This window comes from Physella acuta, unplaced genomic scaffold (assembly GCF_028476545.2).
Source record: "Physella acuta isolate Inbredline_101_S28 unplaced genomic scaffold, ASM2847654v3 ptg000542l, whole genome shotgun sequence".
Taxonomy (NCBI): Eukaryota; Metazoa; Mollusca; class Gastropoda; family Physidae; genus Physella; species Physella acuta.
The window spans coordinates 286107-308275 of record NW_026732061.1 but is presented as its reverse complement, the minus strand read 5'-3'; the positions used below and the strand labels follow the sequence as shown (position 1 = coordinate 308275).

The 22169-nt window shown below is 39.5% G+C and overlaps 2 protein-coding genes across 2 annotated transcripts; one reads left to right on the top strand and one right to left on the bottom strand.

Moving 5' to 3' along the window:
• On the bottom strand, positions 1-14283 carry LOC131945973 (baculoviral IAP repeat-containing protein 3). Its single transcript, XM_059306607.1, has 7 exons — positions 14247-14283; positions 5472-6516; positions 4740-4915; positions 4360-4417; positions 3436-3543; positions 2121-2246; positions 1-407 (listed from the first exon to the last, which is right to left on the bottom strand). The coding sequence occupies exons 2-7, from the start codon at positions 6445-6447 to the stop codon at positions 208-210; spliced, it is 1644 nt and encodes a 547-aa protein (XP_059162590.1). The 5' UTR covers positions 6448-6516; positions 14247-14283; the 3' UTR covers positions 1-207.
• A 4487-nt stretch (positions 14284-18770) lies between these two features.
• On the top strand, positions 18771-21701 carry LOC131945972 (toll-like receptor 4). The gene has a single exon (XM_059306606.1). It carries the CDS (start codon positions 18771-18773, stop codon positions 21699-21701), a length of 2931 nt encoding a protein of 976 aa, XP_059162589.1.
• The last annotated feature ends 468 nt before the right edge of the window (positions 21702-22169 follow it).

The window sequence follows — 22169 nt, the reverse complement described above, 5'->3', positions numbered from 1 at the left end:
AAAAGCACAACCCAGGATTGGAAAGACTTCAGTAATGTAACAAGAAACATTATAATAAACACAATATACAAAGTATTATAAGATCTTTTAAATGCATTTAGTTTTATACATGACTGTTTTGATTTATTTGATTATAAATAATACTGAATAATTCTGCCAAAGACAAGATTTTCTACAAAACTTCATGTAGGTTTAATAATGACACATCTAAGACATAAATGCTCGGACAATTCCTTTGACGTTGACCCGACAGATTGGACAATCCCTCATGGCTACAGCACAGTCCCCACAGGACACCAGATGACCACAGGGCAGAAAGACGACAGCCACCTCCTTGTCCATACAGATCTTACACACTGTCTGCTGACGTAGTTGGTTGTTCTGTTCTTTCATTCTGTTTATGTTTTCTGTGGAAGAGCCAGATCACTATACGTTGTAGATCAGAGGTTCTTAAGATGGGTTTGTTTTCGAGCCCGAAGGGGTTCGGTGAGTCGGTCTCAGGGGTTCGACAGAGGTTAAGACACATACCCACGGTTTTTCTTCCAGACTTTTTTCTCCGGGGGGGGGGGTGCACTTGATATTTTTTTTGGAGGGTGGGCGGTCTACGTTTTTTCGGGGGTGAGGGGGGTGGCGGACACTAGTAAAAGTATATGTTTACTATATAAATTCCATCTCGTTCTGAAGGGGGGGGGGGGGGGTGGGCGGTAGACTTTCTTAGGGGATGTAGCCCCCCCCCCCCCCAAAAGATGCCTGGAAGAAACTCTGCACTCTTATGATTTACGATCGGATTTTCTCACTACGGACGATGGAACTATTAAGAAGGGTTCGGTGAATGCACAAATGAAATGAAATTTATATAACTTATATAGAAAATATATACTTTTAAGTGTCCGCCCCCCCCCCCCCCCGAAGAAAGTCTACCGCCCCCCCCCCCCCCGGAGAAAAAAGTCTGGAAGAAAGAAACACTGTTAGGGTTCGGTACCTCCTAAAAAGGTTAAGAACCACTGTTCTAAGTATTACGCTTTAAATTTTTTTACAATTTAACAATTTTATGAAAAATAAAATAAATATAATTTTAAAATATTATCGTAGTATAATCGTAGTAAACGTAGAGTAATCTGCGTCATAGTAATTACTCATTACGTTTGACCAACACACGACCGCGTCTACGTCATTTCAATGACGTCAAATGCGTAAGGTGACCCGCACACCTGTCAAAACTGCTTTACCTGTTCAGGTGTGAGTGCATGTGCATTTACAAACAGGTAAAACTGCCAGTCTACCTGCAGTTATTTGCCGGAAATAATACACTGTACGTTGTGTTCTAAACGAACCTATATAAAAGTTCTAGGGAGAAGTTCCTCATACAAGTTCAACGTGTGAAAGTGAAGAAGCTTATAGAAAGAAGAAAAAAAAACGGTTGGTTTTAAACGTTCAGTGCGGTAAATTCATTGAATAGATAGACAGCTCAGATCTTCCATAAATAAATCGATATCGTACTTCAGGGCGGTAAAACATCTGCTGCAAGCCTTTATTATTATCAGGAATGCTTGATGAGCTGAAGAATCTTTTTTTTCTCTGAAACCGGGATAACAAAATGGGATTCCCGATTTATGTTCATTTAAGAGTTACTTCTCTTGGTTCATTTTGAAAGCTCAATTCTAAATCCCGCGAAAATACAAAGTGTTTCTTCCAGACTTTTTTCTCCGGGGGTGCACTTGAAATAAATTTCGGGGGGGGGGGGGGCGGACTCGAATTTCCGGGGGGACGACACTGTTAAAAGTATATATTTTCTATATAAATTCAATTTCGTTGGGGGGGGGGGGCGGTAGACTCTCCTCGATGGGGGGGGGGGGGGGGCAGAGACACCCCGCCCCGAAAAGATGCCTGGAAGAAACACTGATATGGGGGGGGGTCATCGGTTTATAACGTCCAAGCGAAAGAGGGGGGCGGGGGGGGGGAGTCTGACCAAAAGTCAACTCGTGTTGATGTATGCGGATAAGGGGGGGGGGGAGTGATTCAAAATTTCCAACTTAACTAAAAGCTTAAGTTACACTTCATAAAGTGTAATTTAGACTTAGACAAGAGATAGCTAGTGAGAGAACGAAAAAAAAATGTACCCAACATCTCAGGAGTATTCCTGCTCCTGAAGTCACTGATACTCGGCTCTACAGACGAATTGACCAACTTCCGTTTCCCTTCTGCTTTCAATTTAATCAAGATATCGGCCGACGAAATCAGGTTACCTGTAGGTATAGATAGAAGAAGTGTGACAATAACACGTCATGATTCGGGGATTTCACCGTAACTATGGTAACCAGTTGTGTGACGTCTAAGGGGAATTCCCTAGCTGTGACGTAGAAAATAAAAGCAAACCAATGCTTTGAAGTTCTGCCAAGATGTCTTGTACATTGAAAATATGAAACTGTTTTATAAAAATATTTTCTAACATTTCTCGGGAAAATATGTATTCAGATTTCTTATGTTAGAAAAAAACAATCCAAAGACCTGAGTTTATTATTGTAGAAAACTATTGTATTATTAATACTATTAACTTATTATTACTATTAATGATACAACAGTATTTAATAATAGATAGAGCATTATAGATTGAAGTTAGTATAGCATGGGAATTAAACATTAATGTAGCATCGCCTACTTAGAAAAAACATAGTTAGCATTTTGTATTTGCTTTTCAAATCAAATTATTTAACGGTAACTAACCGTAGATAATGGTTGGGGGGGGGGGGGACGACTTGTGGTGATCTCTGACCAGAGGCGTAGCGCGACTCCTCCCTGCGCCAGGGGACAAAGTTTCAATTTGACGCCCCTAGGGTCGGCGCCCGGGGACATATGTACCCCCCGTCGCTATGCCTCTGCCACTGACATATTATGACATATAATCACCCCCCTACACACCTACCCTTTTTAAGGGGTGCAAGATGTCTTTTGGAAAAAAATACTAAACGCCATTCTGAAGTGGATAGACGCAATTTCAAAGTTACAAGCCACCTTTCTTAAGCAACAAAACGCCTATCTGAATAAATGGTCGCCATTTCAAAGTTACAAGTCACCTTTCTTAAGCAACAAGACTCCTATCTGAAGTAGATAGACGCCATTTCAAAGTTACAAGTCACCTTTCTTAAGCAACAAGACGCCTATCTGAAGTAGATAGACGCCATTTCAAAGTTACAAGCCACCTTTCTTAAGCAACAAGACGCCTATCTGAAGTAGATAGACGCCATTTCAAAGTTACAAGTCACCTTTCTTAAGCAACAAGACGCCTATATGAAGTAGATAGACGCCATTTCAACGTTACAAGCCACCTTTCAAAGTTACAAGCCGCCTTTCTTAAGCAACAAGCCGCCTATCTGAAGTAACTTGACGCCCTATTTATCCAGACGTTTTTCTCAAACAACAATCATATGTGCTCACCCTCCTGTTTTATCATCCCAGCAATCTGCAGAACGTCTTGAAGGGAGAAGCCAAGCTCTGTCACTGTCTTCACTGCAGGGTCCCTCTGTAAGGGATTCTCTTGAGATTCTGGAATTAGCGTAGTGTACCAGAGTAATCGAACCTGGTCTGTTTGGTGTACTAGTGTACTTGTCCATAATATATAACATGTATATATGTAGACTGCGAAACCGAAAGACAAGATTGAGATTTCTAGGTGCATCAAAAGCCCCAGTAATTGTTGGGTGTTATTGACTTCTTAATGGAGCGGCATGGTCGGAATGGAAGAGCTCATGACATCTTACCCGAATGCCTCGAGTTCGGATCTCGGGTTCGATTCTGTAGGAGGTTGGGTCCACCCATCTCTGATGGGTATCTGACTCCTTTTAGAAAAATAAAGGCGGATGGGCATCGCAAAGACCACATTAACCTCAATCATACCGAGGTCAGGGAAATAGATAAACTCTGCTTGATCTTTCCCATGCGTCATGGGCACTAAAGTGCAGAGGCGTAGCGATGGGGGGGGGGCAGGGGGGGGGGACATATGTCCCCGGGCGCCGACCTTAGGGGGCGCCAGAATGGGTTGTAACAACAAATTAAAATGTCATTTTAGCTGCATTTTTTGCAGTTTGAGGGGGTGGGGGGATGCAAATCGAAAGTTTGAGGGGGGGGGGGGGGGGGTGCAAATCAAAAAGTTGAGGGGGGGGGGGGTGCAAATTAAAAATTTGCTCTCGAGGGGGGCGCCAAATTGAAAGTTTGTCTCCGGGCGCCGGGAAGGGTCGCTACGCCTCTGCTAAAGTGTAAAGATGTTGATTGAATTCCTTGACGCATATGCATACAAGTACAAGTCTTAGGTCAAGAAGTTGATGTACGAAGAATGACTTATAAACACCAAACTCGACTTACCCAAATACAGCATTTGGCCTGAGGATCTGATTTTCTGGTAAACCATTTCCAGCGAAATCTAAACAAAACATAATTGATAGTTACCGAACTACTAAAATATGTTAAAACTATAATTATAGTAATTATGGTATAAATAGTTAGCAACAGTGGCGTAGCCAGGAATTGATCATGGGAGGGGTTCAAACATTTTTCCATATGTATACAATCATATATATATATATATATATATATATATATATATATATATATATATATATATATATATATATATATATATATATATATATATATATATATATATAATAGGGGTCCATGGGAGGGGTTATAACCCCCACTCCCCCCCTTGCCTACGACACTGATTAACAATAACTTTTGCATACCAGGTCATGATCTGCATTCAATGTCTGAACCGCATCGACAAAGACTTGCCCCATCTGTTGACGTATAAATGCACACTTAGGGAACCATCTGGCATGTTCTACCAGCACATTGTCCTCATCTTCCCAGTTCCTCAGACCTCCACCACAGAAGAAGCAACGGGCACAGTCACCGTACCCTAATGATAATAGAAAAAGTTCATAATTTTATAATTTTATAGTGTTTCCAGTTCGTGTGGTATTGGCTTTAATGTAAATGCATTATATTTATTTTGCTAGGCATAGGGGTAGTCTATAAACGACGTCATACTCCGAAGGGGAGAGGTATTCAGAAAGTGTTATGAAATGTCATTCTAATAATTCTTCTAAAATATAATAATGTCGAGGAGATGAGGGGGGGGGGGCGTACGTTCCAAGTGGGATTTCGCTATAGTTTTTGAAGACATGTGACGATGAGAGATAAAACTCTTTATAAAAAAGCTTTACTTTATTTAAGGACGCCGCCCTCCTACTGCTCAAAGCTAAATCCCTTATTAAAGTATATTTTTTAAAATAGTTTTTAAATTGAGTTTCAGAATGTACCCAACGCCTAGCACTATTTGGAGGTAGTAAAAGCATACGGAAATGGTACTCCAAATTGCATCACGGTAGTATTTCTGCTTCAACAACCTAGAATCAAGTGAATTGTAAACTAAGGACCAGGATTCTTCATACAGGACATATGTGCGAACTCACCTGCGAAATAAAAGCCCGCCTCAGCTAGTTCAAGTGGTTGTAGATGGTGACCTCTAGGCCATCCGCTGTATGTCTCAAGTCGCTTGATCTTTTGTGCGTACTCCATTCTTTTTGGTCTTTCTGTGATGATCCCTAGTTCGGCGTATGTTGGGCCTCGGCTTGAAGCCCTTGGGTCGGTGGGGTTAGTTGAGGGGGTGGTCTGGGTCGGAGGTCTTGGGTCGGTGGGGTTAGGTGAGGGGATGGTGTGGGCACTGGTCTGAAGTGGGGAGGATGTAGATACTTCAGTTGACTGGTTGGGTAAATCTGAAGTGGGGTTCTGTGTCGGGTTAGCAGTGTTGTGCTGGGGTATGTGTTGTTCTGGTATCTGTTGTTGTGGGATGTGTTGTAGGGTGACCGAGGTGACGATGACGGGGCTGGTTGTAGAGGAGAAGCTTGATTCCTGGTGTAAAGACGAGGTTTGAGCAGAACCTGCTGGTGGCGCTATCAGGTTTCCTGATCTCTGAGGGTCTAATGGACTGACACTTGCAACTGAATCTCTGTTAGAACTTTGAGATGTTTCTGACACCGTTGCTTGAATCAAGTTGTTTTCAGTATCGGATAATCCAAACTCAGATTGTCTAAACAATTTTCTGGCAATGGTCTCGAAAGTTTCAGTAGTTACAAAACTAACATTGATGGATCTTTCTCCAGTAACCATCGGGCAAGCAGGTGAAAACAACTTGTGGATATCCTCCACAGAATCCAAAATGTTCCATCTATTTTTAGAGAAAAGACAGAAATAACACGTGACTTTGTCGTCATCATTTTCCCCAGTTCCGGTGTAAACAAATCCATTTTCCGCCAACAAGAAAACGAAAGTAGAACATGATTTCGGGAAATTTTTGAAGGTGGCGATTCTGAAAATCTCTTCTTTGAAACTATCCCATGGTATTCCAAGTATTTCTCTGGGTGGGTTAAATTGCACCAACTGCTGCATTACTTACTTTTTCTTTCATACAGAAAGACCACCACTACACTACTAGATTGGGGCTAATGTATAGAAAAGCTGAAAATGAACAAGTTACATACACACAAATTAAAATAATATAAAATATGTAAATATTATACTAGCCAATTAAAAAGTAAGCTAGTAAAAAATAAAAGCTTGTATTTATATACTTTTTTAATAATTTTTTTTTCTACTTTTCATTCAATAATATTTTTAAAAATTTGCATGAAATCCCAGCATTAGAGGTGGGACAAAATTAAGTTGTGAGATTTGACCAAAATCCCACCCACTCAAAGACAGTTGTTAAGACCTAAGTAAAAGCTTGAAAAAAAAAAAAAAAAAAAAGCTACTTCACATTTTCTACAGCACATTTCACCGAATCCCGCACCAGCAGAAAGCTCCCTTAACCAAGTGCACCAATAACCACCCCACAGGTTGTTCCACATTAACTTCATTGTTTTACACCTCAGTTTTCATACGAGGTTCAACTCTACATTGAGATGCCACTATGGTTAAAGAGCATATTTACTGGGATTTTTTCCCTAGTAATATACCCCCCCCCCTCATACACACACAAACATCCAGAAGTTAAAAGAAATTTAATTTAACCTTTTTTAAGTCCATCCAAGTAAAAGCTAAAGTCTATGGATCTACCTAGTTGCTACACTGAAAGTGTTGAAACTAAAAAGTTGTTTGTTTTTAAATTTGAATTTACTCCATGTTTTTTATTTATATGGTAACAATCACAAACGTTTTAACTCATCATAAAGATTCATTTCTCTGGGGGGTTTTTAAGCGTCATTAATCATTTCGACAGCATCCCCATTTAAATAATTTAATACTATAAAAACGGGCTATACAATCTATAAAACTATCACATTTGTTTTCCTTTTAATGTCTACCCCAAAATACAGTTGTATGACACTTCACTGAAAATAAGACAACCTAGCACTCCACTAGAAAAAAAAAAAGAAAACTAGAAGTGGTTATTGTAATCTTCAATACTTTTCTGATCGACTTCTTGGACCTTTATAGACCTACTGTGGGAAATATTTTTCCGTATTTATTTTAGGCTACTTTATACGAAATGACCAAGAGAGCTTGTCTTTCTTAGTAGGCCCTAAGTTTAGCTGTGGAAAAAACTCGATTGAGTTTTGTTTCCGTATTCGAGATCATTTTTACTTTCTCGTATATACGTAGTATAGAGAAAGTATTGTAATCGTGCAAAAAAAAAAATCGAGATTTTTACAAATCTCGACGTTTTACACCTCACTGATACGGAAAAACATAATTTTGCAATCTTGTCCGTATGTCTGTGTGTGTGTGTGTCTGTGTGTGTGTGTGTCTGTCCGTGTGTAAACACGATAACTTGAGTACCGTTACAGCTAGGTTGATGAAATTTCATATATAAGTATTTTATCAAAATCGTAGATCCGTATCAACTTTTGAGCGATTTCCGATAACCGGAAGTGGTACTTTTCCTACTTTGAATTTTTTAAAAGCCTATAACTTGAGTACTATTTCAGATAGATAAATGAAATTTCACATGTAAGTAAAAGATCTAATTCTCTACCTTCTGTTAAATTTTGAGTAATTTCCGTTGACTGGAAGTAGTAATTTACGCTACTTCCGATTTCTCAAAAAACTAATGTAAATTTTAAAAGTACTAATAATATTGCGCACTATTATGCGCTTTTTTTATTTGCGTTCACTTGGTGTGCAATTAATTTGTCTACGAGATTTTATTCTATTTTTAAAACTTTAAGTATTTAAAATGGATTAAAAATCATGTCTATAGCCCGAGTTTCCATCCCCTGTTATTTTATATAAGAATATTCGAGAAAGTTTAGGGGAGATCACTCCCGGTTTATTTAGAAATGGTTTCGGTTTTACATACTTTAGTTGCTGCGCAATAAGGGTTTGCGTGTATGCTTAATTAAACATAGTAAAACACAACCATTGTTAGTTGTGTGGTAGACCAATTATTTTGTTGACAATTATTGTTGGTAATCTAATGTAATTTTATATTATGTAGTAGTAGTAGAAGCTACTACCATTAAAAATCTATTTCGCTTTATTTTAGATTTTATTCATAGATTTTACTAAATACTATTTGAAACAAGAAAAAATTAAAAATCTATTTCGCTTTATTTCATAGATACAAAAAACAATTGAGCTTACATGACCTTTCTTAAGTTTAGTTTCCAGTGACCTAATTTGATAATATGGTTAAGGGTAAAGTAGGATACAGTAAAATGTTTTGTTATAATTATTTTAAAACTGTTTTGCATATGTTTATTTTTATATGCTGTTTTGAAGCTATATAATCAATATTACTACTGCAAAAAAAGTATTTGTAATAGTGTGATTTAGCGAAAGATTTTGATGCCATTGCAGATTTTTGTGTGGTCCCCACCCCATCCCCCAGCACTTAAAACAGCAATAGTCAACCACTTTCCTATTATGGGGTATGGTTGTCTAAATAACATTAACATGTGCTGATTATGCGAACCTGCGTATTACTGTACGCAGTACATTGACACGAACACGTCGTGCTTAGTTTGAGGCTTAGAGACATGGCTAGCTTGATATATTGATACGGGTGATGAAAATAACGATGATGAACGATTATGTAGCCTTCGTTAACCAAATAGTGGGCTGATTCTTTCAGCAGGATTTCTGATATAGATCTATACATTTTTGTGTAAATTTCAAAATAATAAAAACTTATCTTTTTGACAAATTTGATTTCAGTTTATAGATCTACATTTTTTGGCCATTTTGACCTTAAGGAAAGTAATGTTTGACTTCTTATTTATATCTAGAATATGATTTAGTTTAAAAAAAAACTTTATAGTCAACACAAACGTAATTTGCGGTTATAATTTAAAATAATGGGGTATTTGGTTGTTTTTTTTTTGTTTTTTTTTTAATTTACCATGTGCTTTTCTAATAATGGGCCCTAATGAATAGAAACCTTTTGCAACGCGTTAACTAGGTCAATGGCGAAGGGTGGTGACATACCTGAAGCTGGCTGCGACAATCGAGATTGGGTTACCTAGACCTACCGACTGGCTACTACTTAATGAAAGGATTTAATCGAAAGCTCATCTGTCTGTCTTGCTTGTGATTGGGTGACACTTGGGTGCGGTTTGCAGACGGACTGACTTCCTTAAAAGTCGAAAGGTTAAAGGGCTATATTTGTGAGCTCTTTTTCAAAAGAATAAAGTTTCGGGAAACCCTCTGTCCGATGACGTGGCGCTATTTTTAGTTTTGTGACAATGAAAGTGGTGGACCACATGACGTGTCTACCACGTGGTATTTCTTGGAATGTATTAATTGGTCTGATTGCCACTTTATACCTACCTTGATTTCTTTATTGGAGCCAAGCTGACCTGCCCGCCTTAATGGTCTATTCAGATGCCAACATTCCCTTTTAGTTTACATCGGGCTATTTCTAGCCCCCAATTATTCTAGTAATTAAGATTTAAGCTTAGGATTTTTGGAGAAATAGACATGTTTTAAACAGCGCAAGAATATTCGAGCGTTGAGGCATAAGCCTACTCCGTCGTAACGCAGCGGCGCTAATTTACCCTAATTATTATTATCAAATCGCAAAAACTATATTACTTAGGGGTCATCCATAAATGACGTCACACTCGTAGGGGTAGGGGGTCCGTAATTTTGCGACGATGTGTGATGAGCGAGGGGGGGGGTGGGTTTAGATGTTTCGACGTCACATTTTTGCATTATAAATAAGCAATGTTAGAAAACGAATTTTATACGTTATTTCGCATTTTAGATAACTGTTTTAATAAATTGTAATAATTTAGACAAGATTTTAGAAAAATATCGATGTTTTTAAAAAATTCAACTGCAATTTTGAGGGTGGGGGGGGGGGGTTGTAGGTTGAGGTGTGACGTCATTTTAGGGGGGGGTGTCTGGCTTATCGTGACGACGTGGGGGGGGGGAGGGGAGGGGAGGGGGGAGGTAAAAATCGTCAAAAAAGCGTGTCGTCATTTATGGATGACCCCTTATTCACTATGATAAGCACTTTTCTAAAACATCATGTGACGTTTCTAAAGCATATTTTTCGATCACATTCAAATAAAATCCATTACATCTTATAGTAGGATTATCATTTTTTACTGGCATTTTTTTTTTAAATAATCCGGTTGTATCTGGTTTAAATTAGAGTGCCGTACAGCCTGCCCTTGATATAAAGTTAAAAATAATTTTGCTAAAAATTAAATTATAATTAACTAATTAATAGGAAAACATTTTGTTTTTTCTTCTCGCCACTTGATAAGTTTGAAAAAGGTTTTGAACTTTGGTGGTTTAAAGTTTCGATACAACCTAACCAAGGTGTACGTACTCAGTGTTTCTTCCAGAATTTTTTCTCCGGGGGGCGGTAGACTTTCTTCGGGGGGGGGGGGGGCGGACACTGTTAAAAGTATATATTTTCTATATAAATTACATAAATTTCATTTCGTTCGGGGGGGGGGGGGGGGGGGGCAGTAAAAAATTTTCGTGGCCCCCCCCCCCCCCGAAGAGATGCCTGGAAGAAACTCTGTACGTACTATGGTAAATCCCATTTGACTTCTATATTTGCAGTACAACACGGTAAGCCTATGCGTTACAATATACATTATTTCAAACATTAAGTAACAAAACTAGTTTCAAGTACAGTGCAACAATTACTTAATTTCATGTATACTTTCATTATTGCAATAATCATACTGATGATGGTGGATCAATCGCCAATGTTTTTCCTAAACAAGCATGTAGTCTCTAAGTTAAGACTAAGTAATTTTCAAGTTCACGACACTTACAAATTGTATAATATATATATGTGTGTGTATGTATGTATGTATCAGTGGCGTAGCGAGGTCGGGTGTCACCCGGTGCTTCACTTAATGGCGTCACTCCCCAGAGGCGTAGCGACCCTTCCCGGGGACAAACTTTCAAGTTTTCAATTTGCACCCCACCCCCTCAAGTTTTCGATTTGCATCCCCCCCCCTCAAACTTTCGATTTGCACCCCCCCCCCCTCAAGTTTTTCTATTTTTTGCTATTTTTGCTATTTTTTGCCTTGATGTCACCCCCCTAAATGGTGTCACCCGGTGCGGTCCGCACCCCCTCGCTACGCCCCTGGTAGGCATGTATGTATACTTTTTTTAACAAAATAAACAAAATCTTTGTTTCTTCCACATCATTTATAATAATTTTCAAAGTAAAGCCAACAGCGGTATTTCCTATATTTCCCAGAAATATCTTGATTTAGTTCGCACGTAGCTATGCCATTGGGTTTGTCCGTAAGGGACGTTTTGTATGCTGATTCCCCACCCCCTCTCCCATCCCCAACTTTTCTTACATGAGCCGTATTCTGTCACTATGGGATGTAAACTAACTTGGATGATTTTTCCAAAAAAAATATTGAGTCATTTCCCTTGTAAAAGATTACTCAAAAAGTTAATACGGGAAATTATGGTTACTGATCACATTTTCATAAAATTTACAAAAAATAAATTAATTCTAAAATGTAAATGAACTAACACAATTCAGTTTAAAAATAACTAACTTTATTCTCTACACTCTTTCCTCAAACACCATCACAAAAGAGTGCTAAGAAAGAATATTTTACCCTTACAAGTTTTCCTTTATTGCAAATCTAATAATAACATTAATTACACCGACACTGTTAAAATGATTACACTTATTCAAATTTATTCAACAAACACTCAACTATTATTAGCATTTTTTACATTTCTTTCATTCATTTACTTCGTCAACACATGCATTTTCTTTTGAATGGACTATCCAGTAATGAATATGGGACGGCGTGGCCTAGTGGTAGAGAGCTAGACTGCTAACCCGAATGTCTCGAGTTTGAATCTGGTTGCAAGTCAGTAGAACTTCCCTAAGTCCACAGCGGCTGACGCGCTGGGTAGAGTGCTAACCACACCATCTCTTCATATGCCGAGATCCCTGAAACAGATGAACTCTATTTCTTCATTAGCCCCTTGTGTTTTTAGGGCACGAGCGGGCAAAAGTAGATCCATTAATTGATACGGGATGTCCAACCAATACAGAGGCGTAGCGATCCTTCCCGGAGCCCGGGGACAAACTTTCAATTTGGCGCCCCATCGGGAACAACTTTTCAATTTTCGATTGGCACCCCCCCCCCCCCCTCGAACTTTCGATTTGCACCCCCCCCCTTATATATTTTTTTATATTTATAAAGCAAAAATGCAGCTAAAATAATATTTTAATTTGTTTCTTCAACCCATTTTGGCGCCCCCTAAGGTCGGCGCCCGGGGACATATGTACCCCCCTGCCCCCCTTCGCTACGCCTCTGAACCAATATGGTGCATACAGGGGAAATAAAATTCACTGCGTGAGCCATGAACATCCTGCCCGGCGAGTAGTGGAGGGACACAAAATGGCTAGGGAACAGAAGGACAGGGAACAATAAAAGACAGCTGAACCCGAGAGCAAAATAAGGATGGATAAATAAGGACTCCAGATGGATTTGACTCTGCAGCTAATACCCCCCTTCAGCAAAAAACGGGCGTTGAGAAGTGGATTAAATTATTTAGTTTTACGGAGCCACACACAAACGTACTGAGCAAGCTAAATTAGAGCCTTAAATAAAATAACCCAGGGCAGTGGAGGTGTTTAATAGGCGGCCCAGGCCCATGCGGAGGTGACGATGGTCTATAAGTCAGTTGTGTAACATGGAAAGAGCTGTTTTTTTTTTCTTTTTTCAATATATCCCCTCGGCTCTGCTTCCTTTAGTCTAGCAGCCTTAACATCCAGTAGGGGTGGCGAGAAATATTGTAGCTCCCGATGGGGGTGTATAAACAGTAAAATGGCGCAGTGGCGTAGGCAGGGGGGTTAGGGGGGGTCATAACCCCCCCCCTCCCCCCGCATAGACCCCTCGGTATATATATATAAAGTATGAGGGGGGTGCAAATCGAAAGTTCGAGGGGGGGGTGCAAATCGAAAGTTTGAGGGGGGGGGGGTGCAAATCGAAAGTTTGAGGGGGGGGGGGGGGGTGAAAATCGAAAGTTTGTCCCGGGGTAAAAATTGGACCCCCCCCCCCCCTTGAGACGATTCTGGCTACGTCACTGAAATGGCGCTTAGCAGGGGGTGGACTGGTCCGCTTGTCTACCCGGAAAAATCACGGTGAGCCACCAAGAACGTTGTTGTACTAGGATAATTAATTATTGGTTTGTTGTTTTTTTTTTAAATAATTTCTCGCGTGAATTTCCATCAAGCTGAGGATGACCGTAAGACTTTGATTTGGTGAAAAATGCAAAATGAAAATTTTAACCTGCCTTGGGGAGAAGGGGGGGGGGGGCTTTTAAAATTCCCCGGGCCTTTTGGACACAGCCAGCTCACCCCTGGCGCTTAGGATAGTGATATGCAATAGGCGGTTCATGAGCTGCATCAGCAACATTAAAATTAGAATTTCGTCTTTTTTAATTAAATAGGCATATTGGTAAGTGCTAATTTATTTAGAGTAAATGGAATTCCATTTCCAACAACCTTAACTCAATATAAGATTTAGTACGCCTGAGAATATTTTCTGTTTTGAACACGTAATAGTCTTAAAATAGAATTCTTAAGTATGAATTGTCCAATACTCTTTTATCACCAAGAAACCATAACTTTCACACAAAAATAATACAATAATACGTGCCTAAGATTCACAATACATAGCAGGTATGCATACGATTAAAAGGCATACATCGTCAAAATATGAAGCAGAAAACTTTAAACTCACGTAACAAAATGCAACCTCCATTTTGCTTCAATGCGGATTTCTCCTATAATAACGTGTCGCTATTTATATCTCACCTTATTGCACTTCTCGTCACGTGGGTGATTGTTTACAAGCATCCCCCCCCCCACACCTAACGTGACATTTATTGTGTTGGGGTCAGCGTGATGGTAAAGCTGGCTGTACGACCAAGGCCCCATTCAAACATTTTTTTTTATTGATATGTAGCATATAATGTTAACATATTGAAAGGTCATTCGCGGGTAACAAATAGAAAGTTAAACTGGTTACACATAGGTATGTGCCACTTAATCAACTGTCGTTTAGCGGTAGAGAGCTAGACTGCTAGCCCGAAAGTCTCGAGTTCGAATCCGGGTTCAAACCAGTGGAACGTCCCTGTACCCACCCAGCTCTGAATGTTAGGGAAATTAAAGGCCAAGAACTCTACTTTGTATGCACAACGGATCGCTAAGTCTAAAGAGGAATCTTTACTTTTACTTACTTATGTGCAACATAGACAGGTAACAGACATGCAGAGTTTCTTTCAGGCATCTCTTTGGGCGGGGAATTTGAACAGGTTAGCATACCGCCTCTACTGGGACATAGACCGCTGACAAGAGCTTTCCAGACGTCTCTGTCGTGGGCTAGTCTCTCCAACTGTCCCCAGGTGTATCCAATCTTCTTGGTGTCTTCATCTAGGTCACGTCTCAATGTCTTTCTGTCTCTTTTCCTTTTTGCACTGTGGATTCCAGGTGGTTGCCTGTCTTGTTATGCTGGATACAGGATTCCTTGGTATTTAACCAAACCATCTCCATTTTCTCTGGATGATCTCTTCTTCAGCTTGGAGTTTATTTATCCGTTGCCATAGTACCTCATTTCTGAAAAACATCTACCGCCCAAATCCTCCGAACAAAATAGAATTTTATGTAGAAAATGTATACATTTACCAGTGTCCCCCCGTCCCACCGTCCGTCCCCCCAAGAGAAACCAGTCTGAAAGAAACACTGCAGACATGTCCTGAAACCACCATGCCTTGATGCGCACCTGATGAGCACCTGTTCGCTCTAATACCGAGCACATACGAACAGATTGTTTCTAATTTCTCCATTATGACACTCAAGTCACAAATTTTACTTCGTCTTACAATTATGACGGAGTGGTCTAGCGGTAGAGAGCTGGACTGCTAGCCCGTAAGTCTCGAGTTCGTATCCGTGTTCAAGTCAGTAGTCCTGACCACACTATCTCTTCATATGCTGCGGTCACAGAAACAAGTGAACTCTACTTCACTTGCCCTATAGACCGTCAGGTTTGAAAAGGTAACTTTACTTTTACTTTTGTTGTTATGGTTAGAGTTAGATATTTGTTGATCTAGCACCAATATTGGTTTGACGTATTATGATTTTTTTTAGCAGCAGCATCACATCGTGTAGTGTTTTCACATGGCATTTAAAATGTCATTTGAGCATGACGTCTAAATGTTCAATTTAAAATCAAAATAGTTATATTCAACACGGAGAGGGTTGTAAAATTCAAATTATTTTTGTGGACAACATAAATGGATGCCATCTTAGACCAGTGGTTCTTAACCTGGGTTTGATTGAACCCCAGGGTTTCGGTGATTCAGTCTCAGGGTTTCAGCGGAGACCAAGATATACACCCGACTCATGATTCGCGATCCAATTTTGTCAATGCGGACGATAGAACTAAAAAGTATGATGATTTCGATGAATGCGCATATGAAACCGGAGGGGTTCGGCACCCCCAAAAAGGTTAAGAACCACTGGTTTAGACCTTCCATGTGGATTTTAAAACTATATGAAAGATATCCTAATCGGTGGTTATATTATATGAGGTTGTTCTTTGGTCATTTATAGAGATTGCAAGTTCTTTCAGGGTCGTGAGAAAAAGACACTTAGACATTACCCCTCTGTCACTCATTCCCTTATTGAAAGTACCTATGTATTGGGTTCCGAGGAGAGACATAGGTGTGTGTGTCTGTCTGTTCGTGGGTATGTGACTTTTAAAAAAGTGGACAGACCAAGAGGCAGACAAACTATAAGTCTAATTTTGAATATCATATTTTCGTGTACTGCGGACTACTTGACACTACCTTGCTTGACTTGCTTGAGTGAGGTTTGCCAAAACTATTTTTAAAAAAACAGACAGTTGTGTTTTTCTGTAGTATCATATTGTCTTAAATGAAATAATTATTTTAACATTTAATGCTCGTGCTAGGATTTAATGATTCATTGCGGTTTAGGAAATTCGAAATCAAGACTAAAATTATAGACATACCCTATAACACAAATATATTGATTGAAAATCTAGTACCATAATATAATTTGATTGTTTTTGTCCTTTATTTTAATTAATAATCAATATGGGGATAATTTTATGATAATAAAGATAGACAAACATTCAAACTGTGCCCATGATCTTCTATTTCTGACTTTGGACAATTGTTCATGGCTAGTTCGAGAACCGGCTGGCCAATGTCCGAAATTAAATTTTAAAAATCTCGAAAAATGTGCCGGCTAGTGAGAGATTATATTGGCCAAAACGCCGACTAGTGATATTGGCTGACTTTGGAATATACTGTCACTTAATGTGAGACAGTTGTCATTTCTGGGGGATCTATGGGGAAGGGGAGGGGGTATAGCACCTTAACACCTTCATCTTACGCCTCACATACTGTAAAACAAATACCATAATTTGAATACGTTATATTTTTCTTAAAAAAAAAACAGGTTGAAAGTCATTTCCAATTTAATATAAAGTTTCGCGTTAAGACTCTAAGTAAATCAGGAAGTCAGAAAGAGGAGTTGAAGGTCGCAGTAAGGTCTAAGGTCGTGTCATCAAAACCTAGCCAGACAAACAGGAAGTGTTATGTAGTGGGTAACGAGTGGATACCTCTGATGCTGCTCGATGTATTCTGACCAATCACATAGCTTTGACTTTGATTCGTATGAGATGTTTTTTCCGTGTTCTTAGAATTAGTCATTTAGTAGTCGTTTTCTAATAGTCGTTAAATGAATTATAGTAGTATTGGGGCAATAGTTGTTTTTGAAAAATGAAAATAAAATATACCTTACAGGTATACTTTATTAGCTTATAATACATACCATTTTCGTCTTGTTTATAATCATCCTAAATTATTGAAAACAATGAGGTACGTCTTATTTTCCAAATGTAATCAGGTTCATGCTACAAGCTTTGGTTTTAAAAAATCGAGTGTATTATAACCCAGATTTACAAAATGCTAAAAGTTTCTTTAACATTTTTAAAGTTCTTTCCTTGGTGCATGGGATAACTTTTTATTTGTCAGGTAAGTTTTTAAAGACTACTCCTTTCTATTCCTAACCACTTTAAATTCCTCAAAGCTGATTTCTCCTCTTGTTGTACACTTTATCAGTTGTATGTTTGGTTATATTTATACTCCTTCTTCGTTCATATTGAGGGAGGGGGGTTCCTCCATATAATTAAGTATAACATGTTAACAGGTTATGCCGCAATTGACTCCTACTCCAGCCTGCTTTTTTTCTGGATTTGCTTCCATCGCCTTTGTTCAGTTATTTTATGTTGAAGTTTTTTTTCTCTTAAATGGGTTGCTGTTGTCAGCTTATGAACCTTTCCTACGCGTAATTTCGAACTCGGCACGTTTAGAGTTAGGTTAGTTACCATGAGCTCTTCTTCCCTACAACACCGTTTCCGAATTTACAGTGATTCATTGGACCATGTAAAACCGTGTGATATTACACTGTCAATGCGAATGACTAGACAAATTAAATATAATAAACATGATACATATCTAGTTTAATAGCGTTTTCTTAATCATAAATAAATAAATTGAAATAACATTTTGATATCATTTTAAAATAAAGAGCTAATTCGGTAATAGATATAATTCAAAATTCTTTTAAAAAAGTGTTTTTATACATATGTTATTAATTCAAATAATATTTCATTTGTTTTAACTGTCCACGGGTTCAATTTTAAATATCCCCAAACCTTAATCCGATGGTGGAGCTTTGTTTAAAAAGTTAATAGCTTGACATAGTTGGTTAAATATAGAACAATAGCCAATGTGCCATTGTAATGTCAGTATGTATAATTCGATTCTAACAAAATAATGTAGACTACTGTTCAAGCACCACTGACGCCATAATTTTTATTTAAATTTGTCTGACCATTTCTAACTGAACTTATATTATAAGCGTCCTTAAAAACAGATGGACTATGCACTATCTACTTAAAAAAATTATTTTAAATTAATTTCAAATGGTAAAATTATAAACACAACACATTAGCTTGTGATATTTTTATTTTATTTTCCCCAGCGGTTGAGTGAATCACACCAATTGAACTGGGAGATGAACTAGTTATCTATCGGCTGCTGATAAAACAAGCATCATGGAGCTGCTTCTATCACCGCGCATGCGCTGCGTGTATCAACTATTGGTTCTTTCAATCAATATCCTGTCCTGTTCTCTATCTCAATACAGTAACATAGAGCATCCCGTTCAGGAAATGGCATGGCGAAATATTGAACAAGCATACAGAGTCGAAAACTATAACAATTTTGAATTTCATGGCGAAGAGGCTAGAGATATCGAGTTGGCCTTTGATAAGGAGGAAAATAATGAGTATTCCAGCCATATCCAGACCTGGGATGAAAATACGCACATCTGCAAGTTATGTAAATGTGAGTATGACGACAGTGAGACTGTCAAGGTTTTCTGTTCCAACAGAAGTCGACTAACGGATATACCGCCAGCGTTGCCGGATAGAACATGGTACCTGGAGCTGTTTAGAACAAGACTGACCATCTTCAACACGACCAAAATCGCTGACCACCCAACGCTGACTACGCTGAAGATCGACTCAAATAAATCCTTGCGTAACGTGACGTTTCGTCACGGAACCAACGTGACGACCAATTTGTCACAGTTGATTTTGACCAATAATAATATCAGTACCATTGAAAGCGGAAGCTTTCACGTGGTGCCGAACTTGGAAGTGTTGAGTTTAAGAGGGAATAAACTGTCGCGTGTGTTTAAGTACATGTTTGAAGGCTTAAACCGCCTGAAAAACCTTGATTTGGCTGTCAACGATATAGAATCAATAGAGACAGACACGTTCGATAGCTTCCCTAACTTAACACAGCTTGATCTCAGCCGAAATATCAAACTAGGGTACACGCAACGTTCTTTCCCGCCGCGTCTATTTCAAAAACTTTCCCGGTTAGAAACTTTATTCATCCAACACAACACGCAAACGGGGACACAACCTTACCCCAACCTGGCATTGTCGTACTTAAAAAGTCTTACCTTTCTCAACATCGACGGTCAAACAGATCACACATTTGGTCGTGAGTTATCGACCCTGCAACACCTGACCCACCTTGAAATTGGTCAGCGTCAAGGGATATGCCGGATCAAAAACATCAGCAAGTTTTTTTTCGAGAACACCCGACACCTGACATCAGTGGTGTTTCACTATTGCCACTTCATCCACATCGATCCTAAATCTTACGTCTACCTAAAAAATTTGCAATCGCTGCGTATAATTCAAACGCAAGATTATTACGACTTATATAAGGCTCTAAGCGAGATCGAAGGCTTGAAAGACACACAAATTAGAAACTTAAGCCTGGTCAGTCTAAACAGGAGAAACAACCACTGCCGTCAGCTGCAACAACTGCATGCCAAATATTTAATAACCCTAACCCATCTTGAGGAGTTAGATCTAACTTCCAACAATATCATTGTTGTTGAAGACTCTTTTGCCGCCAAGCTACCGAGATCGTTAAAAAGACTGATTTTAAGGAATAATAAACTAACCTTAGATGTGTTTATTTTAAGCCATTTGCTTAACATGCGAAACCTTGAATATGTTGATTTGAGTTTCCAAAACTTACAAGAAGTATCTAATAATATCACAGGGTCCCTGAACGAATCTGGAAGCGAGCTAATGAGCGAGGGCTGGAGACATACACAATGTCCTATTCAGAATAGCTATCAGCAAACAAAACACATTGCGGTAGATAAACCCGACAATTATCCACACCCTTATATACCATTACCTCCAAACATCCGGGTCATCAATGCGTCATATTACGTCAGTTTTGGCCTTGTTCTGCTGATGAACCACGTCAGCCCAAATAGCAGTCTGCGCGAGCTTTATTTTTCAAACAGCTTTTTGATACCGTTTAGTCAAGGAACCCTCCCTCCTACAGTTACGCTTGCAGATTTCAGCGACAATTACTGCCAATCATTGAACGATTTCTTCTTTGGTACCGACAACTCTTTAGAATGGTTAAAGCTGCGAAACAACGTTTTAGGATCAGCGTTCAAATCTGACTTTAATGGTACCATATTCTCCACATTATACAAGTTAAAATATTTGGATATTTCAAGGAATTTAATTGAATACCTACCATTTGTATTTTTTAAAGGTTTGATCAATTTGGAAGAACTTATTATTTCGGAAAATAAGTTACAAATTTTAAACTCTAGTTTCTCACACATGCGGAATCTGAGGTTTATTAGTCTGAAGCAGAACGCCATCTCCTGGATCACCAAGGACACCAGAGACGAGCTTGATCAAATGGCCGCCAGCCGAAACCTCACCCTCGACCTAACTCTGAACCCACTGCCATGCACTTGCGAAGGTCTGCCCATTTTAGCCTGGCTAGCTCAGACAAGGGTAAATCTGTACGAAGAAACATCGCTGGTTTGTCATTTCGAAAACGCTCCGACTGAAATCATTGGCGATTTGAAAAAACGGGTCAAATCGCTTCAAAGGTATTGCGCATCCCAGCCGATCATCATAGTGATCAGTATTTCAGCGATATCCTTAATATTTGCTATCATTGCACTTGCGCTTATGTATAAGTATAGATGGAAGCTGAGGTACCTAAAAGCTGTCACTCTTGTAAAGTGGGTGGGGTTTCATCCAAAAGTCATCAACAACGCTGGGTATAAATACGACGCGTACGTCCTTTACTCAGACGAGACGAGAAACTTCGTGCTCCGAGACTGGGTTCAGGAGCTTGAGATCAAAAGGGGTCATCGCTTGTGTATAGAGGAACGTGATTTCATGCCGGGCACCTACGCTATCTCAGCCATCGTTGGCGCGGTCCAACACAGTGCTAAAACTGTCCCTGTTGTCACTCCGGAGTTCTACGACGGGGAATACACGGAGTACGGCTTGAAGATGGCTTTGATGGAGGAGATCTTCAGCAAGCGCGCAGCCCTGCACCTGTGTCTCTACCAGCCCGTGCCCCAGGGGGACATGTCACGTGACCTTCTGTCTATCATGAAAAGAAACGACTTTACGGAATTCCCGGGGGAGGGGGAGACAACCGAGGAGGCTTTAGTGGCCTTCTGGAATCAAATGTCTGCTGCCATCGGGCACAGTCCGAGGGAGGCATTGCACGTGGAAGAACCAGAGGTGTAGCGACCTATTCCGGCGCCCGTTTAGAAAAAACTGTTTTGCGCCCTCCCTCGAACTCTCTCTTTATATGATGCCTTTACCGGTCACTAACTCTTAACAGTATTTTAATTTTAACTTCTTATTACACAAAGATTTCATACAATTATTAAATCAGTGTGTAAAGCCTTATAGCAGAGGCGTAGCGAGGGGGGGGGGGTACATATGTCCCCGGGTCGCTACACCTCTGCCTTATAGTAGTCTATCTTCTTAATCTCGATTGTGTAAGGTTCGGTAACACGCTTAAAATTAGTTTTTTTTCTGTCACTACAGGTCGGGTTCCGGGGCGGCCGCTCCACCGCCCTCCCCTAGTTACGCCTTTGAGAAGAACATCATCCCGTTTGTTAGAGTGCGCTGTCAAATATGTGGATACCCTTTTGATGTTTAAGCGGATGAGCAATCTAGACTATAGATCAGGGGTCTCCAAACTTTTCA